At 44.8% G+C, this 22,316-nt stretch overlaps 5 protein-coding genes across 13 annotated transcripts in view; 2 read left to right on the top strand and 3 right to left on the bottom strand.

Moving 5' to 3' along the window:
- Positions 1-208: 208 nt before the first annotated feature.
- Positions 209-2,691, bottom strand: Smyd3 (SET and MYND domain containing, class 3). 5 transcript variants are annotated; one of them, XM_076817751.1, is made up of 6 exons: positions 2,515-2,691; positions 1,583-1,824; positions 1,191-1,495; positions 808-1,090; positions 559-721; positions 209-490 (listed from the first exon to the last, which is right to left on the bottom strand). In XM_076817751.1, the coding sequence occupies exons 1-6, from the start codon at positions 2,640-2,642 to the stop codon at positions 274-276; spliced, it is 1,338 nt and encodes a 445-aa protein (XP_076673866.1). In that variant the 5' UTR covers positions 2,643-2,691; the 3' UTR covers positions 209-273. The 5 variants fall into 5 exon arrangements, with proteins under 5 accessions (XP_076673866.1, XP_076673864.1, XP_076673865.1 ...); XM_076817749.1 differs by lacking the exon at positions 2,515-2,691 and adding an exon at positions 1,993-2,340 and having other exon boundaries at positions 1,583-1,845; XM_076817750.1 differs by lacking the exon at positions 2,515-2,691 and adding an exon at positions 1,993-2,340 and having other exon boundaries at positions 1,583-1,839.
- A 184-nt stretch (positions 2,692-2,875) lies between these two features.
- Surf4 (Surfeit locus protein 4) lies at positions 2,876-5,317 on the bottom strand. The gene is made up of 3 exons (XM_076817770.1): positions 5,050-5,317; positions 3,647-4,321; positions 2,876-3,553 (listed from the first exon to the last, which is right to left on the bottom strand). Exons 1-3 carry the CDS (start codon positions 5,098-5,100, stop codon positions 3,467-3,469), a joined length of 813 nt encoding a protein of 270 aa, XP_076673885.1. The 5' UTR covers positions 5,101-5,317; the 3' UTR covers positions 2,876-3,466.
- A 163-nt stretch (positions 5,318-5,480) lies between these two features.
- The window catches only part of Psgef (Protostome-specific GEF), a 36,852-nt gene continuing 20,016 nt past the window's right edge, over positions 5,481-22,316 (top strand). For both annotated transcript variants that reach the window (XM_076817739.1, XM_076817741.1), the window contains exon 1: positions 5,481-5,829. In XM_076817739.1, the coding sequence (XP_076673854.1) occupies positions 5,775-5,829 (55 nt within the window). In that variant the 5' untranslated portion in view covers positions 5,481-5,774. The remainder of the gene's footprint in view (positions 5,830-22,316) is intronic.
- Mkp-4 (dual specificity protein phosphatase MPK-4) lies at positions 5,911-8,229 on the top strand. Of its 3 annotated transcripts, none has more exons than XM_076817762.1 (2): positions 5,911-6,599; positions 6,760-8,229. In XM_076817762.1, the coding sequence occupies exon 2, from the start codon at positions 6,770-6,772 to the stop codon at positions 7,811-7,813; it is 1,044 nt and encodes a 347-aa protein (XP_076673877.1). In that variant the 5' UTR covers positions 5,911-6,599; positions 6,760-6,769; the 3' UTR covers positions 7,814-8,229. The 3 variants fall into 3 exon arrangements, with proteins under 3 accessions (XP_076673877.1, XP_076673878.1, XP_076673876.1); XM_076817763.1 differs by having other exon boundaries at positions 5,912-6,496; positions 6,742-8,229; XM_076817761.1 differs by having other exon boundaries at positions 5,914-6,496.
- On the bottom strand, positions 8,072-11,030 carry LOC143372000 (uncharacterized). Of its 2 annotated transcripts, XM_076817772.1 has the most exons (4): positions 10,551-11,030; positions 9,811-9,986; positions 8,605-8,860; positions 8,072-8,197 (listed from the first exon to the last, which is right to left on the bottom strand). In XM_076817772.1, exons 1-4 carry the CDS (start codon positions 10,714-10,716, stop codon positions 8,187-8,189), a joined length of 609 nt encoding a protein of 202 aa, XP_076673887.1. In that variant the 5' UTR covers positions 10,717-11,030; the 3' UTR covers positions 8,072-8,186. The 2 variants fall into 2 exon arrangements, with proteins under 2 accessions (XP_076673887.1, XP_076673886.1); XM_076817771.1 differs by lacking the exon at positions 8,072-8,197 and having other exon boundaries at positions 8,324-8,860; positions 10,551-11,016.

Below are 22,316 nucleotides of genomic sequence, written 5' to 3'. Positions count from 1 at the left end.
CATGAAATTTTGAAGATCGCTTGAAATTAGTTCATCTACTGTTAACATGAGCATTGAGCAATGAGCACTCAAAATTCTTTTTACGTAAATTCTTATGTACTAAAAGTGTAAGGTTGGCAGTATTGCGGGCGGTACTTTTCATTATTTTATTATCTTATACGTAAATTAACGGGGTATGGCTTTCGCCAAAATTAAATATTAATACTACTTTTCTTTAAATACTGAAACTATTTATTATCACGATGACAGATTGTCGATACATCCAAATAAATATCACGAATCATAAACTTCTTCCATAGTTGCTTGACAAAGAAGAGGTTTCAAATTTTCTCGCACCAAACTATGTTTTTCCCCGTGCGTTATCGTCAATATCGAATTCGCTTTCTTTAACATTTCAAGGGCTTGTTTTGGCTTTTCTAAATACAGTTGAATTTTTCCTATCAACAGGTACAATATTCCAGTCAAAGGTTCAATCTCTCCATAATAGATTCTGTAACATAAAGCTTTATATTATCTTCTGTGTTTTAGCTGGATAAATTCGAAATATTATTTCCTTACAAATAGCCATTAATAAGTCTTTTGCCATAAGATTCAGCTTCTTCCCAATGCTGCAGGCTTACAGCAGAATCGAAAGCAGATTGCAGAGTCTGTATGTGCTGCATGTTCAGAGGATGCAGCACACCTTCTTGTTTTTTCAGACACGCCTTACTTACATCTAGATCTAATCCTCCCACTAAGTAAAATATACTCTGTACATGGATGCGATTGCTATCTCGAACCATAAAATATTATTCTTAAAAAGGATACAAGCCATGTGTTTCATATTTTGTAAATGATGTCCAGTAAACTCAGCTACTTCGGCAAAGGTTTCTTTAAAATTCTGTGGTAACTCGGTATTACATTTCCGGCACGCGTCTGTCTCAGGAGAACAAGGGTCCATGCAAGATTCATTTGGACACTTCGCAGCTGCTATCGCTGCTGGTTCTGGCTGTTCGCATCTCTTACAATTACACCAGAAGTAATACGAACTTTGTAACTCTGTGCGTCTGTCCTTTGTTGTTTTAAGTATGTCTATATACGATATTCTAATCTACAAATACGCAATTAGAATTGTGATTCATAGTTAGAACTGTGATAGATGAATTTCGTCATAGTTCAGGGCAAGAGAAAACGAAATATAAGAAACTTGCCTTGGACCAATCTAAGCAAGGAAGATCTTCTACCGCTCTAATGATTATAGTAGTTCCTTCAAAAGTAGCTACAGCATTGGGTACACAACTGTGATCTATAATGGATGGTCCCAGATAAATACCAACGCCGATGCTGTTCATGTCCAGATCAACTATATTAAAAGAGTTAACGCAAATTCTGCCATAGATACCGATTAATTCTGGATAATTTGGCATAGATATGTCTCCAAGGATTTCCATTAAAATACCACATATATACATAAAATGTTCCAATCTTTTCTCATCCTTTTTGATATCGGCATAATCTAATGGGTTAACGAATACTAATATAGTGAAATACATAAGAAATGACATGATTAGTTTTTAATTTCATTATTATACATAACACGTACGAGACATTAAATCCTTAAATTTCCTATAGCCTGTTTCACTGTAATATCCTACTTCTTCGCCTCCACCATGATTCAACTTTATAATTATACGAGCCATAAGTCTTGCCGCGTCTGGCACAACTTTCGGCAGAAATCTTTTCATATTTGCACATTCTACCTTGTGTATCGGCCAAGAATTTCGTTGACACGATTTGTTACAATAATAAACACTCTGGCAGGCAGAGCATTTGAAAAGTTTCCCACTGAAATAAACGAAGCTAAAACTACAGTTTTACTTAAAACATGTACTTCAGATTATTGTTGTAACCTTACTAAGTGTTAAAATGAAGTTAAACATTTGACGGGATCGAACGTAAACGTTACCACGCCCAGATAGATAATCTTTCAGCTTTTAAGAATAATGAAAATACCTTTTGAAGCAGTAATCGCATCGATTGGTACTGAATTTTGAACTAAGAATATGAGCGAAAGGTTTAGCAGTAAGGATCTTAGTTCCTTTCTTTATCAGGTTTCTACTTTTACTCATCTTTAACGAAACCTCTACTTATCTAAGAAACTTTAATGTCCATATACTTAAGTACGCATTAACAAATTATTCACAGTACTGTAGACGCATTATAAGTGCGTAAGTGCGAGCGAGGCTGACGGTCGCCGCGGTCGCCGTTCGTAAAACAAGTGAAAGCATATGAAACGACCGGTTTTAAGAGTTAACCTAAGACTTCGTATCAACTCTTTCCGCACTATTAGGTTTAGCTTTATTGAAAAAAAAAAGAAGCACGTATTGATGATATGTATTAGAAGCTTGTAGGGGAGTATCATTTAATAAAAGCGATTCGTATGTAGAAACAATAGCCGATACCAAGAAAAGAAGAACGTAGATACGCAATATGTACATATGCACAGATTTAATATCTTGTTTAATTTGCAATTACCTTTGCAAACAATTGTCGCACCGTTCAGTACGATACAAGGATCGTAAAACATAGGCAAACGGTTTCGCTATTAAAATACTCGTTCCCTTAGCGATAGGCGGCCGTTTATATCGGTGTGGGATTTTCATTCTCGTTTAATAACTATTTATTTGAATTTTCAATACTTTCGTACAGTATCAATACACAGAACATAAGAGTAAATGGTACTAGTCGTTTACCACTTCGATCCTGTACATTTACCTACTGGCTATTTTCAGATCAGTCTATTTTAATGAAGCTTATTACTGGGAGACTCTAGATCTGACAATTAACAGTAATTACTTCTTAAGTGCAGATCGTAGAAATAATTGTAAACGAGAAATATCTGAAATGGAATATTTATTTACAATAATTTAATTGTATAAAAATCTTGGAGACTTGGTATTTTCATTGCTCTATCTTTTACAAATTTAATAAAGTAACATAACTGTAACATATATGGAAGAAGACATTGGCATATTAAAATCATGCGTGTAAATCCAACCAGGATTCAAGATTAAACATAGTGAGAGAAAATTAAAAACACACAGAAAAAATATATTTCGTTTTCCTTAATAAACGCAGTGTCATATGTACAATGCAGTTATTCGTAATATAAATTAGTCTTGATGGTGTCTTCTTTTCTGTTTATCTTAACATTACTATGCTGAAGATTTTTTTGTTGTATTTATCTCGATAATCCCGTGTATTTTAATTTCTGACATCTTAGAGTACACCCCTTAATTGATACCTGAACAATGCCTTTACCCAAATTGTATAATTCAAAGTGAATGTACACTATAGCCTTTCTGTCTAATGGATGATAAACTTATTGTAGTCTTCATTGAGCGTGGAAAGGAACAGGAATGGGAGACTGTTTTTACTTAATGATCACGACAATGTAATGATACACGTTCGGCCGATACTGTAACATTTACCACTCTTTCTTGTGTTCGTCCATCGACACACCTCCAGGACCCAAGGAGACTATCATTAAAAGGCCACCAATGACTGACAATGTCTGCAAGCAAATACACTTGTTATAAATTTCTCTCGCAAACAAACACGACGAATATCGAGTAAGCAAAAAGATATACGCTTAAAGAATTTGTACCTGAAAGAAGTCATATTTTAGGAAGTCCCTAAGTGCTTTATATTCTGGAATGGCCCACCATGCATTGTGGTACAGGTTGAGCGCGGATAATAATAAGACCAGCAACAATGCGCTCAGTTTAGTCTTGTATCCGATAGTCACCAAGACCATTAAAATGCTTCCAAGAATATCTTGCATAATTTGAAGGAACGATATTTCGAAGCGAATTAATGTCGTAAACATGAACGCCAATAAAATTCTGCCAGCTAACTGTAGCAGATTCTTAGGCTTGTTATCTCCAAGACTGGGCACTCCAGCGAACAAAGATCTTCCTTCTACTCTGGATTCGGCCAGAACCAGAAGGAGTGCCCCTATCAGTGCCAAATTTCTGAACAGAAACGTTATGTCCCACAAGATATTGTAAGCCAATGTTTGTAGAACCACTATGAAGAACAAGATTCCACAGGCATAGCTGACTTTCCATCTTCCGATAACCATCACACAACCGCCGAGCTGTCCAATTAAATTAACCAGGACAAAGGTTGTAGCCAGGAAGGTACCGCAACTCCATGTACTGTCCATAAATTCTCTTTGTTCCGACCATTGAAACCACATTCTCATTCCATCTTCTAAAAATGTGGCTATCAGACAGAGTCTTGCAAGAGTCGGCAATATATACTTCCCATTGCGGATTACCTGTTATCGTAAGAAAATATAACAACTAGAATAGCGGCCCGTGTTCGAAGTCTAATATTAAATTTCACTCGTAAACTGATCAATAAAATTTTCAACACATAAACATTTCTTGATGCCACAATGAAGAACCAAAGTAGGCCTGTGAAAGCGAATGGTAAATATATGTCAGAAATACTGCTCACAGTGAAGAGAGCATTATATAAGAAGAGAAATTGAATGATCATAAAAAATTCGTATAATAAATAGCACAGGTATTTTTTCTTCTCTTTTATTTAATTCTTAGGGACTTAGTGTGCTCTGTATTCGGATCGAAATACAAGATTTTACCGATAAATATGGTACGTATTACATAGATAATGGGAAAGATATTGATTGGAATTATAATTATGTTGAGGTGAAACTAGAATCGGGAGGGACACTAACTACTCGTTATATATATTTCTTCGACGATGCATAACCTTTAATCTTGTGACATACAAGCAACAGTATCAGTTAGTTTGCAACATTTAATAACGTTGAAAGCTTTGCACGTCAACGAACAGTCGGGGGAAGTAGAAATTGGAATTAAAATATGTGGATGTACATAAGTAACCGTGGCACGATGACGTTGACAGGAGTACACCTGTGTTCCTACAGGATTTCTGCTGGTTTGTTACAAGTTTCTTCACGAAAACAAATCTATATATGTAAATGAAAATAAAGTCAGGCACGCCGGCCTGTAAATTCACCTGATCAGCAATTTCTTCCGCTTTTGAGACCACCTCCTGCGAGATCAGCATCTTGTTTTATTCAAAAATCAAAAAATAACCCATACACTCACATCTACGCACGTGCGCGTACGCAAGTGGCACCGACAGAAAAGAGAAAAGAGAATAGACGGAGACGGAGGAAACGGGCGCGAGAAAGAGGGGACGAGAGAGGAGAGAGAGAGAGGAGAGAGACAGAGAGAGGGAGAAGACCAGAGGAACACGAAACGGGCAGGCACAGTAGCCCTGCACAACTGTGCGACCGATATTCTTGCAACTCTTCCGAATGATGTGGAAGATCGAGGTACCGCGTCACTTCCGGCGTACGTGGTCGAACAGCTTATTCCGCAATCTTTTCGAAAGTACAAACATCTGCATACTATTACAATTACATTTATATTTTTAATTGCCATCAAACTTCCCCACCTTACGTTTTGTTTTCCCTTCATTTCTTTTCCTCCTTTTCGAAACGCTTTTATTCGCAGTAACATTTTTCGGAATTCAAATATCCAAGTAGTATGAATGTTATTCCTTAATTCTACGATCACCTTCCAACCAGTAGAATTTCATTGGTTTAAATCGACGAATTAGTAAAACAAATTTGCCCAATATCTCTTCTTAAATTCATTAAAAGGTTATTCGATTGATACTTCGATATTTCAAAACTTTGATTGTGTGTTACAGTAAGTGTTTAGTGGTGGCGAACGATGTGTACTTTCAAGCAATCGTGTATATTTACAGGGACGTTTGAAGAAAATAATGGTAAATATTTGACTTCGTATGCGTATTTAAAAAAACATGTTTTATTGGTAATAATAAAATGATAATTAAAAGATTATTATTGTGTCACAATGTGTTTCACACGTTAAGACGATTTCCATTAAAGAACCATACGGTTGTGACGACACAGTAAAAGAATTGTTTAAATCTGTTGTGTCTCTACGTGGCAATGTTACAAGTACAATTCTTTGACAGTGGTAATGCATGGGATTCCTTAATGAGTATCAAATGTCTTTGAAAAATTGGAAAAAGAGTCAAGTATTTTGTAGCGAATTCAATCTTTAACTTTAGAACAGAACCATAAAAAATGTCGCACCGAAGCGCCATCGCACCGATGTGATAAGAACTAGAAGCTTCTTCTTGATCTTGTATCACGAACGAGAAATACATTAGCTTTTTTGTTGTTTTATGTTTTGTATAAACAGTAAATAAATATACTTGGATATAATCGTGAGTGCGATGTAGTGAAACACGTGCAGAATGTGTGCCAGTAATGAAGTTTGAAATTCATTGATCCTCCTCGAGAGAAGCGACGTTTATTAAACAAGAGAATTGTTTACATCGCAAAGAAATGAAAATGTTACTCCGATTTACTTATAGAAGAACATTCGTAGAATAATTTCATGATTTTAAAGTATTGTTAAGCGAGGTAACAATAGATTTAATTCGTACTTAAAGCATGCCAGAGAAACATGACTCGATACATTTGCAACATTCTCCGTTCTATCGCGCGAGATCGAATCTTTTAATTTGTATGCAAGTTTTTACGACATATAATTTATTAAGTTTTTTACTGCTAGTAAAATTGTGTAGTTAATACAATTCGTGTGCGTGTATTTATTGGTGTTGTAATTGAGGAATGAACTTGGTTAGAATTGAAGGTGCGTCCCGCAGCTTTGTTTTTAATTCCAGAATAATCAGTATGGCGCAAGAAGCTGCTGATAAATTACTTAGAGAAGATTTTGACGCTGGTCCTTCCAGTTACAATGAAATTATCCCTGGTTTATTTCTTGGGAATCTGACAGCCGCCACAGACATAGACTGGCTGAAAGAAACTAAAATAAACTATATACTTACCGTAGATTCTTGTCCTTTACCTAGGAAGATCCAAGAGTTCTTACCAACTTTGAATATAAAATACATTCAAGTCACTGACATGCCACGCGAGGATCTCTTAACGCACTTCGGGGATTCTTACGAATTTATAGACCATGCTTTAGAATCAAATAGTAACATACTAGTGCATTGCTATTTCGGTGTCTCCAGATCGGCTACATTAGTAATTGCATATTTGATGAGAAAGAAAGGGAAGAGTTTCTACGACACGTTCGAAATGATAAAAGAGATCAGACGTTTTGTCGGACCTAATGCAGGATTTCAGGCCCAGTTGAAACTTTACGAAGAGATGGGATTCGAAATAGACAATACTAACGTGCAGTTCAAGATGTATAGGTTGCAGATCGCTGCGGACAAAGTTCGAAAAGCAAAGATTTTGCCGAAGAACTGTGCGGAGCTGATAAAGCCAGATCCGGCTCTTACCACGGTACGTCCGGAGCCTACGGTCTATCGCTGTAAGAAATGTCGAAGGATCGTGGCCAGTGCGAGTAACGTCTTACCGCACACACCGAGGCAGAAACAAATCTGGAGGCACATAAGTTCGAAAAGGACGACCAAGCAATCAAAAGGTTTGCAAGAGCCCTTGGAACCACCGAAGAAGGAGGACCAGCCACCTCCAGAATTTTGTACTAAAATATTGTTCGTGGAGCCACTGGCTTGGATGCCCGATATAACCCACAATGTCGAGGGAAAGTTGAACTGCCCGAAATGCGGCACGAAGCTGGGCTCGTTTAGTTGGATAGCGGGTAGCCAATGCCCTTGCGGCAGTACAATAGCTCCTGCGTTCTATTTGGTTCCGTCGAAAGTGGACTGGAGCAACGCCGTGCAAAATGTACAAGTGACTGTGTAGCAGTAGAGAGCTACTTGTTTATCAAAGAATATTTTGGACGGACAATTAGCATAAGTGAGAACACATTTTTGAAACCTTTTTACGTGATTATAGTTCGTCTAGTGTTATAACAGACAGGAATGTGACCAATACATCTATAAAATTGGTATTCTAATTTTGTGCCAATATTTGCGTACTGTGTATGTACGAGTAATCGTACTTGTTTTACGACTGTATTTTTCGATGTTCCATGCCGCAACAAGTAAACGACCCATTCTTCCGCAATTCAATCTTTGTATTCTGTATTCTAACTATCGATTTCGTAGACCTAGAGTGTCTGCGTATATTTCTTGTATCGGTAAGAATATATTTACGATTTGTATGGTTTATTAAGCTACATCAGTCCTACAAAATAACATTACGAGTTACTTTCATTACCCTGTATTTGGTGCTTAAACTCTAAGATCCGTGTAATCGGATCCGACCGATTGGGCCCTGCTCTTGTTATTATCTCGGTACTTATGCGTCATCTTACGTAATTAATTAAAAGCTTTGGTATTGGATATTAAGCTATCGCTGGAGAGATACCATGTGGCATTACCGATAAGTGTGACGATACGTCGCGATAGTACGCATTCGGTATTCGGTTCGATAAAGAGAATGTTACATGCTCGCGTGCATGGCGGGGTACGCGGTTCCGTACGGATGCGTTCTGAACCTTAACGCGTTCAGGCCGTTCATCGTAGAACCCTCCAGTCCCCCGTGAACCTCCGATTGATGATAAGGAGGAAGATTCACGTTTCCCAAATTACCATTGATAAACCCGTGGCAGGTTGTGCTAGCTTGCATAGAGGCATAGTGTTGCGAGGATCTCCAGTAGTCGCTGTACGGATACTGTGCCACCTGAGGCGTCTGCAAGCTTTCAGTGGTGGTCTCCTGCGTGTGCGTTACTCGGATAGGTCGTAAAGGTAACGTCGTCTCCATCTCCCTGGCGGAGGAGACACCCCGATTGATAGCGGAGCTTCTTTCGTTCCGGCGGAATTTCGCGCGTCTATTCTGAAACCATACCTGCGGGGAAGATTGGCGGTTAGACGGTGAAGTTAAGAGACAGCGCGACTGCGACTTAGCGTTGATAGACGACTCCTTCAAACACCTTAGGGACAAGGTTCCTGTGGTGTTTTCTGGGTTTCTTGAGGATGGAGAAAAAGAGAGAGTTTGTTCGGTGGAGAATGAGAGAAGAAGAAGAAGAGGAGACGAATCAGAGGAACGAAGGCGAGAAGGGATGCGGTGAAGGAAGACGGAACAGCGTGACGGCTGCTGGCAGGCGTGCGGTTCGCAGACAGGCGGATAGACATCCGTGGCCGACGAGGGAGACGCGGGATGTAGTGGCAATAGCCAGCAGTGGATGGATCGACACGAGCAAAAGTGTGCTCTCCGCACGACCGCGGCCGTGTGAGAGCCAGCACACACGTGCTGCATGCGCGGCTCGGCGCGGTGCGGCGCATCATACGCTACGGGCTACGCCGTATGCCAAGCGCAGATGCTGCTGGAACGACGCAACTATCCCGCCATCCCGCCAAGCTAATCATAGCTCCTTGCTCTGACAACCTGTCTCCTCCGATTTTCTGCCTAGCTATCCGCGACCTCCGTCCCTCCCTTTTTTCCCTTCATTCTCTTCTCCCTTCACGTACGCCCGTCCGTCCGTCCGTCTGTCCTTTTACCGCTATCCACCATAATCTCGAGGAACACATGTGGACCTGGCCCACCAACGGTACGATACTTTTTCTGACGGACATTCTTCTCCTCTACGAAGCGGAGGTCTCCTTCAAAAGATCCTACCGCATCTAAGGTCAGCGATTTCTTTTTTATCCCGTCAATCCTCGTCTCTATGTACTCACAATTATTCCAGTGAATTTCTCAATAATCCTCTGTCTTCCAGTCGCATCGTTTTCACATCCAGGGAAAGTAAATTTCGCACACTATAATACAAATTAAGTTTAAGGATGTAGTATCGCTACCTGGACTCTGGCTTCCGACAAGGACACCCGCGTTGCTAGTTCCTCTCGAACGAAAGCGTCAGGATAGTGCGTTCTCTCGAACACCCTCTCCAAAGCAGCCAATTGTTGCGCCGAAAAAGTCGTTCTACTTCTCCTAGGCCTCCTGTTCGCGGCCGTCGAAGAGCTCTCGTTGCACTCTGTAAATTGTAACTATTAAGACAATATCATCGCCTCCGCCAGCATCGTCCCCACTCCGATCGTTCCTTTTACGACAGCGGGCTAGAAAAGCGAAACATTGCCGCGTGGAAAAAGAACGAGAACTGAGGCAGGATGATTCGAGATGCCGCCCGCGATAAAGAAGTAACGCGTCCAGAAAAAGAAAACGGGAAGGAGCAGAAGCTACAGAAGCGTGGCTATTCTTGAATGACTCCACTGTGCGTGAGCATTCATCAAAGCGGCGTAACGCGAACAGCATGACTGGAAATGCGTGATTTCGATGAAATCAAATGCATCGTGGACCGTGGATGAAACATGGAAACTCGTCGAGGATACATTCCGGTTGTCTGCCTCTGAGAAACGCACGATCCTCAAGCACAGTCGGCAATTCTCGTCGCATTATGTAAACGCGGAGTACAGAGAATTACGTAAGCGATGGGGGCAATTACAGTAATTTGCCTCACTCGTTCGCACCGTGGGCTATCGGCCTGCTACGGAAAGATAACATCTAACTACCCTGCTTATGTCGTTAAAAAGCCTCTCACCCAGTGAATGAGTCGGTGTCGACAGAAGCCGCGATACCGTGAAATCTTGCGGCGCGTGAGGATTTGCGACCTGCGAAACTATCACACCGTTGTTTCCCTCCTCTTCCGAATTGGCGCACAGCATTTTCTCTCCGTTTCCACGATTGGTTTGCCCAATCGAGAGCATCGACCAACGTCCCTTTCGTAGCGGCGCTCACTCGCCCCTTTGGAATCGCAGCTTTTCAAGCTAGATTATTTCAATGCGCCCAAGTAGACGCTGCCTGCTGATAATCTCGTCAACGAGGCGTCCAACGAATCGCAGAGTGACATTCCTTGTGCCTCAAGCCCCGGAAACGAGCGCTTTATGGGTTCGACAGTGCCGCCGTATCGTCCAACGGGACGTAACGATTATTTACGGGGGTTGATGATGGACGAGGAGGGGCTTTCATGCGTAATTTGCATCGGAAAATGTTAATTGAAGCATTGCCGAGGTGAAGCGTAACGGAGCAATTAAGCTCACGTGCCACGTGCCGGCCAAGCCCGCCTCAATGTGTTTACCACCACTAGACCAATATTTTGTTAGTTGCCCAAGAATATTACGGGAGCGCTTTCTTCCCTGCTATTCGGAATAACCGATTCCCGTACGTTCTCAACACGGTTGTTAGTTAATCCGTTAGATTTAAGCAGTTCCCCTGGTCACGCTTAAAACTCACTCACGTACTCGCGACTTTTCACTATAAAGAATTCAGCGGTGATTTACCACTGAATATATTATCGATGGTCACGATTCAGATTTCGCCGGGCGTCGCGATCAATTACGATTCGTTTCAGTTTCCGAAGCCCTTGCGAGAAGGGGCGAACGCGCACCTTTCACCCTTCGCGCCGCATACCAATCACGTGCATGTAAATTAGGTGGAATAAAGGAAAGCCTGGTAGCCCAGTTGTTATGGCGCGCGAATACCAATTCCCGCTTGTAGAATCAGTCCTTGCTGCCTGCTTGAAATTGATTCTGCATGCCCGTGACTTTCGAAGAGTCCAGATTTCCCACAGTCTCCTGTATCGATCTATAAATCGATCGCTCCGTGGAAGAGTGTTTCGCTCGATCTATATGATCTTGCTTTCTACAACTCTAAGGACACTCGAGTGTGTGTTATACAGCGTAGGTGGTCTGGTTTTAAGTCGACGGATTGTAAAAGTTGTTGGACCGCGCCTCGAGTTCTGAGGCAGAGTCTCCGTGGCCAACACTTTGCGGGAAAAAAGTTCGGCGCGCGGCGGGCGTACGACCCCGATGGCAAAGTTTACGGACGAAAGTTTGCACAGTAATCACCCACTGGGAAATTATACGGAGATCGGGTTCGATTGCGGCAGTGCCCCCGTTCGAGGAGGCGATGTTGGTTTCACTTGGGTCGGGGCGTAAGTCACAACTGACCGATCGATTTCGCGGAGAAATCGGGACGGGAACGGTTTTTGAACGAAGCCATCACATTAGTCGGTGCGGCGGGATGCCAACTGACTTGGCCGAGTTAAAACGTACTCGAAGATCTCCTCCTCAGCCTCTTCATTTGTCTCTCCTCTTCGTTCCTCCCCCTCGTCTCCCGCCCTCTCTTCCCCCGTCTCGTTCTGCCTTTTACGCAGAGAGACACGCACGCAGGAGAGGAGAGAAACAGAGCATTTTAAGAGTAGGTGGAGATTTCCTCGTCAAGCTCCACCTTCATTAGAAGCTCATTGGTTTCTAAACGACACCATGGGCCTTTGGCGTTTTCTGGATGGAATCCTCCGGGGTTAAAAAGACACGTGTGCACGCGGTCGGGTTCTCCAGAAATGTCAGGCGTCGTCCGCGATAATCGTTCTATTCCCGGGGATATCGGAAGGGTATTCCCTCTTTTCTTTTCGCGAGGCCGACAGACCGCACCGCGGCTTCCTCGAGGCTGCAGTCAACGTTTCAGCTCTCGAGCGAACGCAGTGCAACGTTAAGTTCCGTAAGTCGTAAGTCAAGCTCTAAACTCTAAGCGGTTTGCGGTAGAAGCGGGGTAAAATGTGCAGGCGCCGGCGTCATGGTGGTTTCGATTTTCAGGGACCGGTTGAATCGTGGCCCTTTATGCGCCGGAACATTGGTCTTCTTCATGGCCGCGGCTCGGCTCTCGTTACACAAGAGTGTCGAGTAACAATTTCGCCTTAACGCGGCAGCCCCGATCCTTTCTCTAGCTTACCGAACTTCCTTCCACTTTTCTCGGGACACGTGCTTCTTAATTCCTACTTCTGATTCGAATTAACAGAAAGGCGAGTTCCCTCCAGCCTAAGAGATCTCTGACCGGCAAGGTAGCCGAATACTTTGCGAAGAAAAAGTTACGCGACGTATCTACTCCCTGTTCCCGAAGTGAGAAACTTTAAATTAAATCCGACAAAGATCGTGCCGCGTCAAATTCGTGCCACGTCTGAACGCGATAGATCGGATGAAGAATTCGAGACGATGAGGAAGGTAGTGCCTACGTTATAGGAGAAACGACGCAAAGATGCATTAAAAGCTGGAGAACGGAGTGTCGACAGCTGACCGCGTTATACACGCGTACAGTTCGTCGTGGAACGAACGTTGCTGGCTCACGGCAACAATTATATTCCCGGCGATTTTATTTATACGAGGCTTTTACGAGCGCAGTCACTCTTGCTGTCAACCGTGCTGGCCCAATAAAACGCGGCTGTGCGCGCGTTCATTCTCTACTCGCTTTCGACGCCCGCTTACACCGAATTATTTTCCACGGAATAAATAGGAGAAGCCATCCCGCCACGCATTAGTTCACCCCAGAGTGAATTCAGCCTCCATCGGCGCGGACGTCCGCTAGCGGCTGATCAAGCACACCCAGCTCTCAGCCACCGTAACAGTTCCGTTCGAAACTCGTTAAATGTTCGCTGTAATTTTTACGCCCACGAATCCCAAGAGCTTGCAAGAGGCGAATGGGGAGCGCAGCTTCCATTTGGACCGAAAAACGGAGGAATCCCCGGCTTGGAAGTGGCAATAAGGCAGCCGCAGCATTTGTTTTTGGTGTTGCAGTCGCGATGAGACGGACGAGTGCGTCGCGACGCGGTGACACGTACACGTCGTGCGTCGGGCCGTCGCCCAAGGAAAATTATGACCGGGTCTGGACACTCTGCCGTGTCTTTGTCATCCTCTTTCTCCTCGAGAGAGTCGCTGCGCCGCGCCGTGCCTCCGAGACACGCTGTTCTCTCCTGTCGCCTTTGTCCTCCGCTCTCCCGCCTTCCTCTGTTCCTGTTGTCTCCTTCCCTTGTCAGCCCGACGCGACAACCCCGATAAAGCCTGCGGATCTGCGAAAGAATTCGGGAGTCGGGTGCTCGAGGAAGTCGGTTCTTTCATAAACGCTTCACCGAGTCACCGAAAGTAGCCTCTCGTATAATCGTGGAAAAATGAAGCTCGATTTATCAGGGATGATCGGCTGATTTCATTGTTTCCTTTTGCGTTACAGGCTGCCCAACTTCGGGAGCTTGGGGAAAGCACAGATGCAGTTTTGACCAGCGTGACCGACGACCCTTCGGGTAGCTTCCATACGCGTCGCTCTGGGCAACTATCCTGCAAGGTATTGTTCATACATTTCCATATTCCCGGCTGCCCTTTTCTTCCTTCACGGTCCGTGGTGTACCTCCTACCGGTACCCGTGCGACGCGATCAAGTCGCTTGATCTCGTACATTTCTTTGACATATGTTGGATAAATGTTCCGACATCGAAGGTGGCGTAAAATGTCCACGACCTCTCGTTGTAGACACTTACAACCCGGAAATTCGAAAAATTCTGAAACTTTGTAAATATGTAGGGAATTTCCTCCTGATTACAATGCAATTTTTGTTTGCTGCCCAAATTCACTTTGACGGGGTGTAATTCACCCCTGAAACATTTGGTTATTTTCCGATTTTGTGTTATAATTCGTGAACTGTAAAATATTTTTTTTTACCAAATGCTAGATCTATTTGAAAGAAGTAAGATTTGTCTTGAAACTTTTTTTCTATCTCTTACTGTTCACGAGTTATAACAGAAAATCGGAAAATAGCCGAATTTTCAGGGGTTAATTTCACTACCTTCGAGTGAATTTTGGCAGCAAACATAAATTGCGCTGTAATCAGGAGGAAATTCCCTACATATCCACGAAGTTTCAGAATTTTTTAAATTTTCGGGTTCGGGATCTTCCCTTATTAGACAGTCCTTACTGCTGCTTAGATTCGGTGAAATTACTCGAGCTCCTCGTGATCCCCCACGGCGATTCTGGGATTTCAGCGAAAACTTCTTCGTCATCGTCCCGTAATTCTACAGGTCGACAATGACGCTTTCGCGATTGTCCGCAAGCATGACTGTCGATTTTCTCGATTTACTCCAGCGGCAGTGCGTTTGGCACTGCATTAAACTCGCTTCTGTGGGCTCGTAAGCCTTGACTGCAAGTCACGCTCGGAAGCGAAACGATGCTTCGACAACGGGACATTTCCTCGCCTAACTGTTTCGACTTGGGGTGTTTGGGTTCTTAAAATCCTGACGCTCTTTTCCCCGGATCGACATCTCCAGATCGGGATTAGGCGATCTCGGGGAAAAGCAGTCAGGACATTTATCCCACGTCTCGGGAAGGCCACAATAGCCGCGGTGAAAAAGTCGTGAATTTACGATAATTACCTAACGACCGACTTCCGAATTCCTCTTTGAAATTTGCCTCTCGTCGGGTGCCGCCGCTGCCGGTGACTGTCGAAGGGTGCCGTACAGCGACACGTTAATGTTCCGTGACGCCTTAAATCTAGCCGTAGAAAGCGACACTCGTCGGGAATCGAGGAGAGGAGCAACTCGTCCCTAAGTACGGCACGTAGGAACTAAACGCAGACATGTAGTGGCCATCGGCCACCGTGAAGACATTCGATTAAGGATGATGAAAGAGATTTGGGGTTCTGCAGACCGCCGCGCCGCTGGATCGTTTCTACCGAGAGACGGTTACGTTCTTTTCGAAGAGAAGAGGAGCCGCTAGTATTTGAGCGTGTTCTGTAATTCGCGTTAAATTTTGCAGACCTGCCCCGTCCATAGGTGTCTGCGAAACAATTCCAACGATCTTCCTCCCCTCGAACACAGTGTGCATCTCAACAGTGGTCGAATTATTTGTTCTTCGCGAATGGATCTTGCCAAATTTTGAACGTCGGAAAATTTTCGCGTCCCGTACGTACGAGATGGACACGAAAAAGTCAATCGCAGATGCGTTCGTTGGTCACCGTGACGCCATCGCGTTAAAGCGAGCAAAGAACCTCCGCGTCCAAGGGGTGTTTTTCCCTGGGTTGCAAGATCTCGTTGAAAGAAACGGAGAATAATGCTGCGACATAAATTCACAGAGAAACCTACCTTTCTTCGCTCTCTTTACTGTAACAATGCTAACAATAAGCAGGACGCTCGTATCATTCCCAATCTGAATTTTTCGAGCTACCGTTTTCGCTTCAGTCTCTTCGATACCTCCGCCGCTTCGTCGAGAAATAGGGCTGCTAATTAAGGCTTAATTAAAGCAGCCTCTTCAGTGACCTTACCCGCTTCCATCGCTGTCTTGAGTCGCCTATTTTTATTCTTCTTCTAAAGGATTATCTATCGAGCTTCCCCTACGAATAATTAAGAGGAGACCCATTTTACTCGAAAATATTCTGCCTAACGAAGCGAGGAGAAGGTAATCCGATGAGGACGAAAATTGAGAGAAAAACGAGAAATGGTGGAGCAGAGTCCGCGGGAGGAAGAAACATATCATCCTTCGGTTTCTTCGGGTCGTTCGGGCAATTATAAAGGTCGTGCATCATTCTCGCCAATTAGCGGCGGAGGAAGCGGTGTCGGAGCGGGTGGAAAACCCACAGCATCGACATTTTCCTCGCCCCTTCTCCTGGCTCCTCGACAATTTTTCTTGCTCGTTCTCGTTCAGCGGCTGACGGGAGATAATTTTACTCTCGCTACCCCTTGGTTTAGGGTCTGTCGTCGGTCTTGTCTCTCGACGCCCAGCCAGCCCACTGCTTCTGCTTCGATTGTCCGAATGTCTCGTTAGGGACTGGCCCGCGTAAAACATGCGTTCTCCTCCTGCAACCCGTGTCAGTGGCCGCGACGTCGATAACGCGAGAAATGGCGCGGTTTAAATTTCCGTACAAATCAGCCGGAAAATTACAGTCAGCTCCCGAACGCGAATGGCAACGCCTGGCGAAAGAAACGTAACGTCATTGCTGCTTGACAACCGTCGTTCATCCGCAGCGGCACGGAAACCCACCCACCCCTTTCCAGTTAACAGAGCGTGAACTCCGTTACCCGTCGGGCCGCCCATGATCGCCGTGACCCGTGCCACCGGTTCAAAGTATATTATGCATTCACTGCGTTCCACGTTCGCTTACGTTACTCATTGCATTATAATATACGTCAAGGGTTGACCACCTCTCGGCCAACGTGGGAGGGGTGCGCACTGTACACGGGGCGCGGAGAAATGCGCCGGCACGCGGACCCCTCTAGAATCCAGTCTGCCTACCTAATTACAGGCTCTTATCACTGGCATTTATCCTGTCGATGTTATTACGGCGGCGGGCACTTATTATTCGAGGTGGAACGTTGACAGTAACAGTGGCATACGCGGCCTGCACGGGGCAATTTCGAGGATAATGGACAAGCTGACAACACGGGGGAACTCGAATTGCGTCTCATTACGCGCCACCACTTTTTGGTGAATTATTAGTTCCTCGTGGGTATTTATGCGAAGCGCGAGACTCGATCGATCGCCCGTCGCCCGCTCATTGGCAGCGGAGCGCCATATGGCGCGGCCCGGCCCGAAAGAGATGTTGCGAAATCATTGCCCTTAATTTTTTAGGATAATCGATCGATCGCGAGCATTCTGCGGATAATGGATGCCCGGTCGCAGTCATCTTTCTCAATGCGACCACTGGTTTCCTTCCGTTACGGTGCGCGGATCAAATAGATTGCTGTCCAGTGACTGGTGTGTTTTTTATGCTCCACAGAAGAAGTAGCCCCTGCTATCGAGAGCAACGATAACGAAGTATACAACGTCGCTGAACCGTTCCACAGTGGGGAAGTTTCGCGATTTTATGGCCAAAACTACAAAAGTAAATTTTTCAGTTCGACAAAATAAATGCGAATGTCAGTTGAAGAACTAATATGAGCATCAAATGCCACCAATTTTACTGTTAAATGTTTTAATACAAAGCTCGTATAGACTCGCAAATGTTTATGTTCGTGTCAGGTTAGATCGATCGCAAAGAATTAATCCAGATTTTCAAGTTGCTTCAAACACTTGTATTGTGTTATCCAAAGATCTGAAAATAATTTCAAGGCATGGATTCAATTCCTGCTGGTGCGTAAAATATCTTTTTGTCCTTAGAATAATTGTGTTTCGCTTTTTAATACGTAATTTATACAATTTTTAAAGTAGTGTTTTAGAAATAACCTTTTCGTATAAGAATCAATTTTCAATAGATAAAATAGTTATCAATCCCATAATATCCTGCAATGATTTTCATTCCTATTTTACGTTGGACTCTTTTGATTCTATAAATGAAATTATTAATTGCTAATAGTTGCTAATCTTGTAATTATATGCATTTTTTAAACACGATCCAGTGTATCTTGTCTAATATACGACATAACTGTGACCGAGACTTGTTCACATGTTATACATTACAAACCTTTTTATTCTTTTTTAAACGATTTTATTCAGCTTCGATCCTCTGTTTGATTGTTTGTATTATGTATGTTTGTTTGTCGTCAGAAGCGATAACCCTTCTGCTATGCACTGTAGCAGAGGCATGCTCTAACAAAGAAAAGTGTATAAATTTAAATAATAAAAAAGTCTTTATCGTTCGTAATTTTTGTAAGTGCTGTTTTTCGGATAATTTAGTGCCAAATTTTATATATTAAAAATAAGTTTTCAGGTTTTGACCACGAAAATGGATATAGTTCTTCAATTGACATTTGTATTAGATTTGTAAAGTTCGAAATTTTCATTTCTGTAGTTTCGGCCATAAGATCGCAAAATTTCCCCACTGTGCGTTCGCACGAACGTCCTCGTTAATCCTCATGGAAGGTTCGTGAAGTTTCGGCGACCTCTTGGCGAACTTCAATCGGGTCCGGTGCCTAATTAGAAGCGAATCCCGTCGTAGATCGTTAGAAAATCTCCGATCCAGCTGCGCCGAGGGTCGCCCCGCGCGTCGAAGGTAATCGGAAGAAAGTAGGAGAGGACGACACGGGGGAATGGAAATGGTAACACGCAGGATTCTATGGTTGGGGATAATGCGATACAATGGCGATGAATAGCCGAATTGACAATGACAGGCTTGATTCGAGAACGAGGGCTCATTATCGTGTCCTGGATCCTTCTGTACGTCGGACCTCCCGGGGAGACTATGGACTTATTTCTCGACCTGCCCTTTTCCTTCCTTCTTCGAAAGAACTTTCCTCGCTGTCGGTGAAACCCCCGGTTCTTCTACACGCCTCTCTTGTATTTCTCTCGCGCAGGGGAAAATGCCTCGTACGATCGAGGGTGGCGGGCGTCGTGCGCTCATTCGTTTTCGTCGTCGAGGAACCAGTATCGACTGATTCGGGAGACTGCCGCCGTAAATTTTCGGACCGGGCACAGCGAGCGCGTTTCCTCTCGTTCGAAGATTAACCCTTTGTGCTTCGATACGGTATGTCGTAGTGGAATAGCAGAGCAGCTTGGGCTAAGAAGCCGGGATCAAAGCACGAGGAAAGAATTGAACGGCTCTGTATGGGAGGAGAGGGTGGCGGAGGCCGTGGCGGCAGCATAAATCAATAGGTAAGTTGAGTAATATCTACAGTAATTCAGCTGTCGTTTTCACGCTGTATCGAGCGTATTGGGGTTGTTCCCACGTGGCGGTAGGATTCCTCGCTGACCTGTTTTCGCGTACACGTCCTTCCATGAATCCTTCCCAACAATATCGTCGCCCCACTGCCACCGCTGACTCTTGGCAGTTACCCAGTTGGGGGTGTCACGAATGATCAGGGGTGGAATTTATGTCCGACTGCCTAGCACTGGCTTAAATTGTAACTGCGCCTAATACCGTTCAAATTGGAGCCGCAGGCCTGGGAACGTGTCGCGCTTGTACTCTAAAAGTAGAATTGCGTTGTTCTCACGAACTCGCAAATGGAACAGGCGAAATACGCGGCTGAAGCGAGAAGGGGAGGCAAACCGAAGAAACCATCATAATTCATAATTTACGACGGTCAGGAATACACGCCTGGGCGGTGAAAGAGAAGGGATAGTACTAGATGGGACCTGCACGCGTCCTCTGGTTCTTTCTTCTTCTTTTCGACGTTAACACGGGCCCGATTTACTTCCGTTTCGGCGGCGGGCCTCGAATAGAATCGCAACAGCTTTTGGCAGCACAATCAAACACTTTCGGCTTTCTTGTTTGTTGAGGAGGTGATACGGTTCGCGGAGCTTCTCCCGGCCGTGCTTTATTTTCGTAACGGAAGCGGGATCTTCGTGTTCGTAACTCGAGAGAGGCTCCCATGGGAGGTAGCTTTTGCTAACCGTCTCCTTCGATATATGTACTTCGTGGCCAGGCACAGAGGCGCACGTGCGCCACACGACGAGCCAAATTTCTTTTCCACGAAGCAGCTTTGCTCGGGCTGGCGAAACGAATTGTCGATAAATGGCATCGAATCGTTCGCGATAGGTACTCGGGAGTACCTACACCTGCCGCGTAAGCTGTAATAATTCTCGACGAGCGACGCTCGAGTTTCCCGGATCGTTTTCGAAAATTACTCCTCTAGGTTGACTTTGAAAGGCTCCTTTTATTCGCAACCCCTTTATCGCGAACAAGGTCCAGACTCTCGAGGAACGTGAAAAGCCTGAAGAGGGGTCGATGATATCTCCGGGGACCGGGACAGTATTTGAAAACAACCTCCACGAGCGATCTACCGAGTCTCTTCAGTAGAGCCTGCAGCTTTTGTGGCCACCGAGATGTGTAAGGCCCGTTCCACCGTCCAACTATTTTTCTGAAATTAGGGTCCGTGGATATCAAAGGGGTCGACGAAACGCTCGAACCCCTTTCGAGCATCGGAGCATCCCTTGCGATCAACTGAAAAACGAACCCGCTATTCTTAGATCGAACCTGAGAGGTGATCTAGATAGTAATGGTGACGCAGTGACGCTACACTAATAGGTCATAAATCTTGTGCCCAGTTTCCCGTGAGATTCACCACGGTAAAGATCGCGCGACGGCCATACGATAACGAGCAATCAAATATCGTAAATGCTATTGAAACGTTGGGCGCGCACGAACTACGTTTGAAAATCAGGCTCCGTCGTCCGCGATGTAATCTGCAATGCCGGGGGATAATCCATTGGGGGTATTCACGGTGAGCGTTTAAGTGGGAGGGTTCACCGAAACCACTTATTGTTCGAGGGGAAAAGAGTTGGTGGTTGTACACCGAGAGGGTTGCGATCGCGTCGCTTTACCGCAAAACGTCGACGATTCTTTTGAAATGTAAGCCCCCGGACCGATTACGTGACACGTTTTGCGACCGTAAGTACGCACGACCCCCAGCCGCGATCGATACCACCGATAAGGGGGTTGAAACACCTCCGTGCATGGAATTCTAATCTCTCGATCGGAACGGCCGTCGCTGCGCTTTTTACTTTCACTCTGTTCCTTATCTGGACACGTTCGATCCAACTATTTCTTCCACCTTCCACTGTTTTCCGACGAAGCGCGACAAATGAGAGGGGGAGAGGTATGCGCACACCGTGGAAAAGGATAGAAGAATTCGAGGGTGGGTCGGGACCGCCGAAGCTACGTCACCGTTTTGGTCGTGAAACTCGTACGTCGTTGGAAGCTTTTCCTTTTACCTTCGGAGCCATCTCCCGAAATGTTTCCTCTCCGACCAGCTCGGTACCCTTTGGCGCGGGGTTTATCGAGCTGCACTCCGGGACGAAAAGTTCTCCCATAATCCAACCGCCACCTAAATCTTTCCCATCGACAGATCCCGACACCTCCGCAAACGTTCCGACCAACTCCATCTGTTCAGAGATTCACGTCCAATTAAGGGGATCTCTCCAACTTTCTCAGCTCTCTTGCTCCCAGGATTTTTGTCCGAAGGGAGGCGCAGCGACTGAACGCGCAAGCGCTGGCTACGTAGCTTGGCGAAACGTTTGTGTAATTAGAAGACTGCGGGCTTAGATTAGGATCGATGGACGTTGTCACAGCCACGAGGGATTAACGAGGTTAATACTGGAACGAGGCATGAATCAGGATTACCACCTGCCGGGATTTATGACCGCGCTCATTGTTCCGTCACGCGCTACTTTTCGGCTGAAAGGAAAGGGCCGAGTCCGCGTATGAATATGCAATTTCATCGGCGACTGCTCACGGGCCGGATCGAGCCGCGTTACGCACGAAACGCACTTCTGCTTCGTCGTTCGCGTTACCGTCGCGGCGGTGGACATTAGCGTCCAACGATCGATTTGCTTTCTGATTTAACAGCCTGGGGTGAGAAGCTTCCGCAGAGACACCCGTCGCGCCTCCAATATTTATCTCGGACACCCGTGTCATGGTCTCGCTCGAGAGTACCTCGTGATATAAATTGGCGATCATCTCCCGAGCTTCTCGGTTTGTCATCGAACAGAAGGGCGATCGGAGAGCGAGATCATTTTATTGCACGATTCGGCGAGGATGTATGGTATACGACGGATATGGGAAGGAGGGAAAGGAGAGCCGGGCTAGGATAAAAAAAAAACGTGAGGCAGGGACGAGAAGGT

Source organism: Andrena cerasifolii, chromosome 8 (genome assembly GCF_050908995.1).
Source record: "Andrena cerasifolii isolate SP2316 chromosome 8, iyAndCera1_principal, whole genome shotgun sequence".
Classification (NCBI taxonomy): domain Eukaryota; kingdom Metazoa; phylum Arthropoda; class Insecta; order Hymenoptera; family Andrenidae; genus Andrena; species Andrena cerasifolii.
This window is presented reverse-complemented; position numbering and strand designations above follow the sequence as displayed.

Bases quoted from the DNA above. Each gene is read 5' to 3' on its own strand.
- Smyd3 (XM_076817749.1), bottom strand. From the start codon at position 2,108: ATGAGTAAAAGTAGAAACCTGATAAAGAAAGGAACTAAGATCCTTACT. The intron at 1,496-1,582 runs GTACGTGTTATG...TTAACCCATTAG, and splicing joins ATTTAAGGATTTAATGTCTC to ATTATGCCGATATCAAAAAG. The intron at 491-558 runs GTAAGGAAATAA...TTTATGTTACAG, and splicing joins AGACTTATTAATGGCTATTT to AATCTATTATGGAGAGATTG.
- Surf4 (XM_076817770.1), bottom strand. From the start codon at position 5,100: ATGCTGATCTCGCAGGAGGTGGTCTCAAAAGCGGAAGAAATTGCTGAT. The intron at 4,322-5,049 runs GTGAATTTACAG...TTACGATAACAG, and splicing joins CGGAAGAAATTGCTGATCAG to GTAATCCGCAATGGGAAGTA. The intron at 3,554-3,646 runs GTACAAATTCTT...ATTTGCTTGCAG, and splicing joins TAAAATATGACTTCTTTCAG to ACATTGTCAGTCATTGGTGG.
- Mkp-4 (XM_076817762.1), top strand. From the start codon at position 6,770: ATGGCGCAAGAAGCTGCTGATAAATTACTTAGAGAAGATTTTGACGCT.
- LOC143372000 (XM_076817771.1), bottom strand. From the start codon at position 10,716: ATGCTCTCGATTGGGCAAACCAATCGTGGAAACGGAGAGAAAATGCTG. The intron at 9,987-10,550 runs GTGAGAGGCTTT...TACAATTTACAG, and splicing joins GACACCGACTCATTCACTGG to AGTGCAACGAGAGCTCTTCG. The intron at 8,861-9,810 runs GTAGCGATACTA...TCTTCCCCGCAG, and splicing joins TGTCGGAAGCCAGAGTCCAG to GTATGGTTTCAGAATAGACG.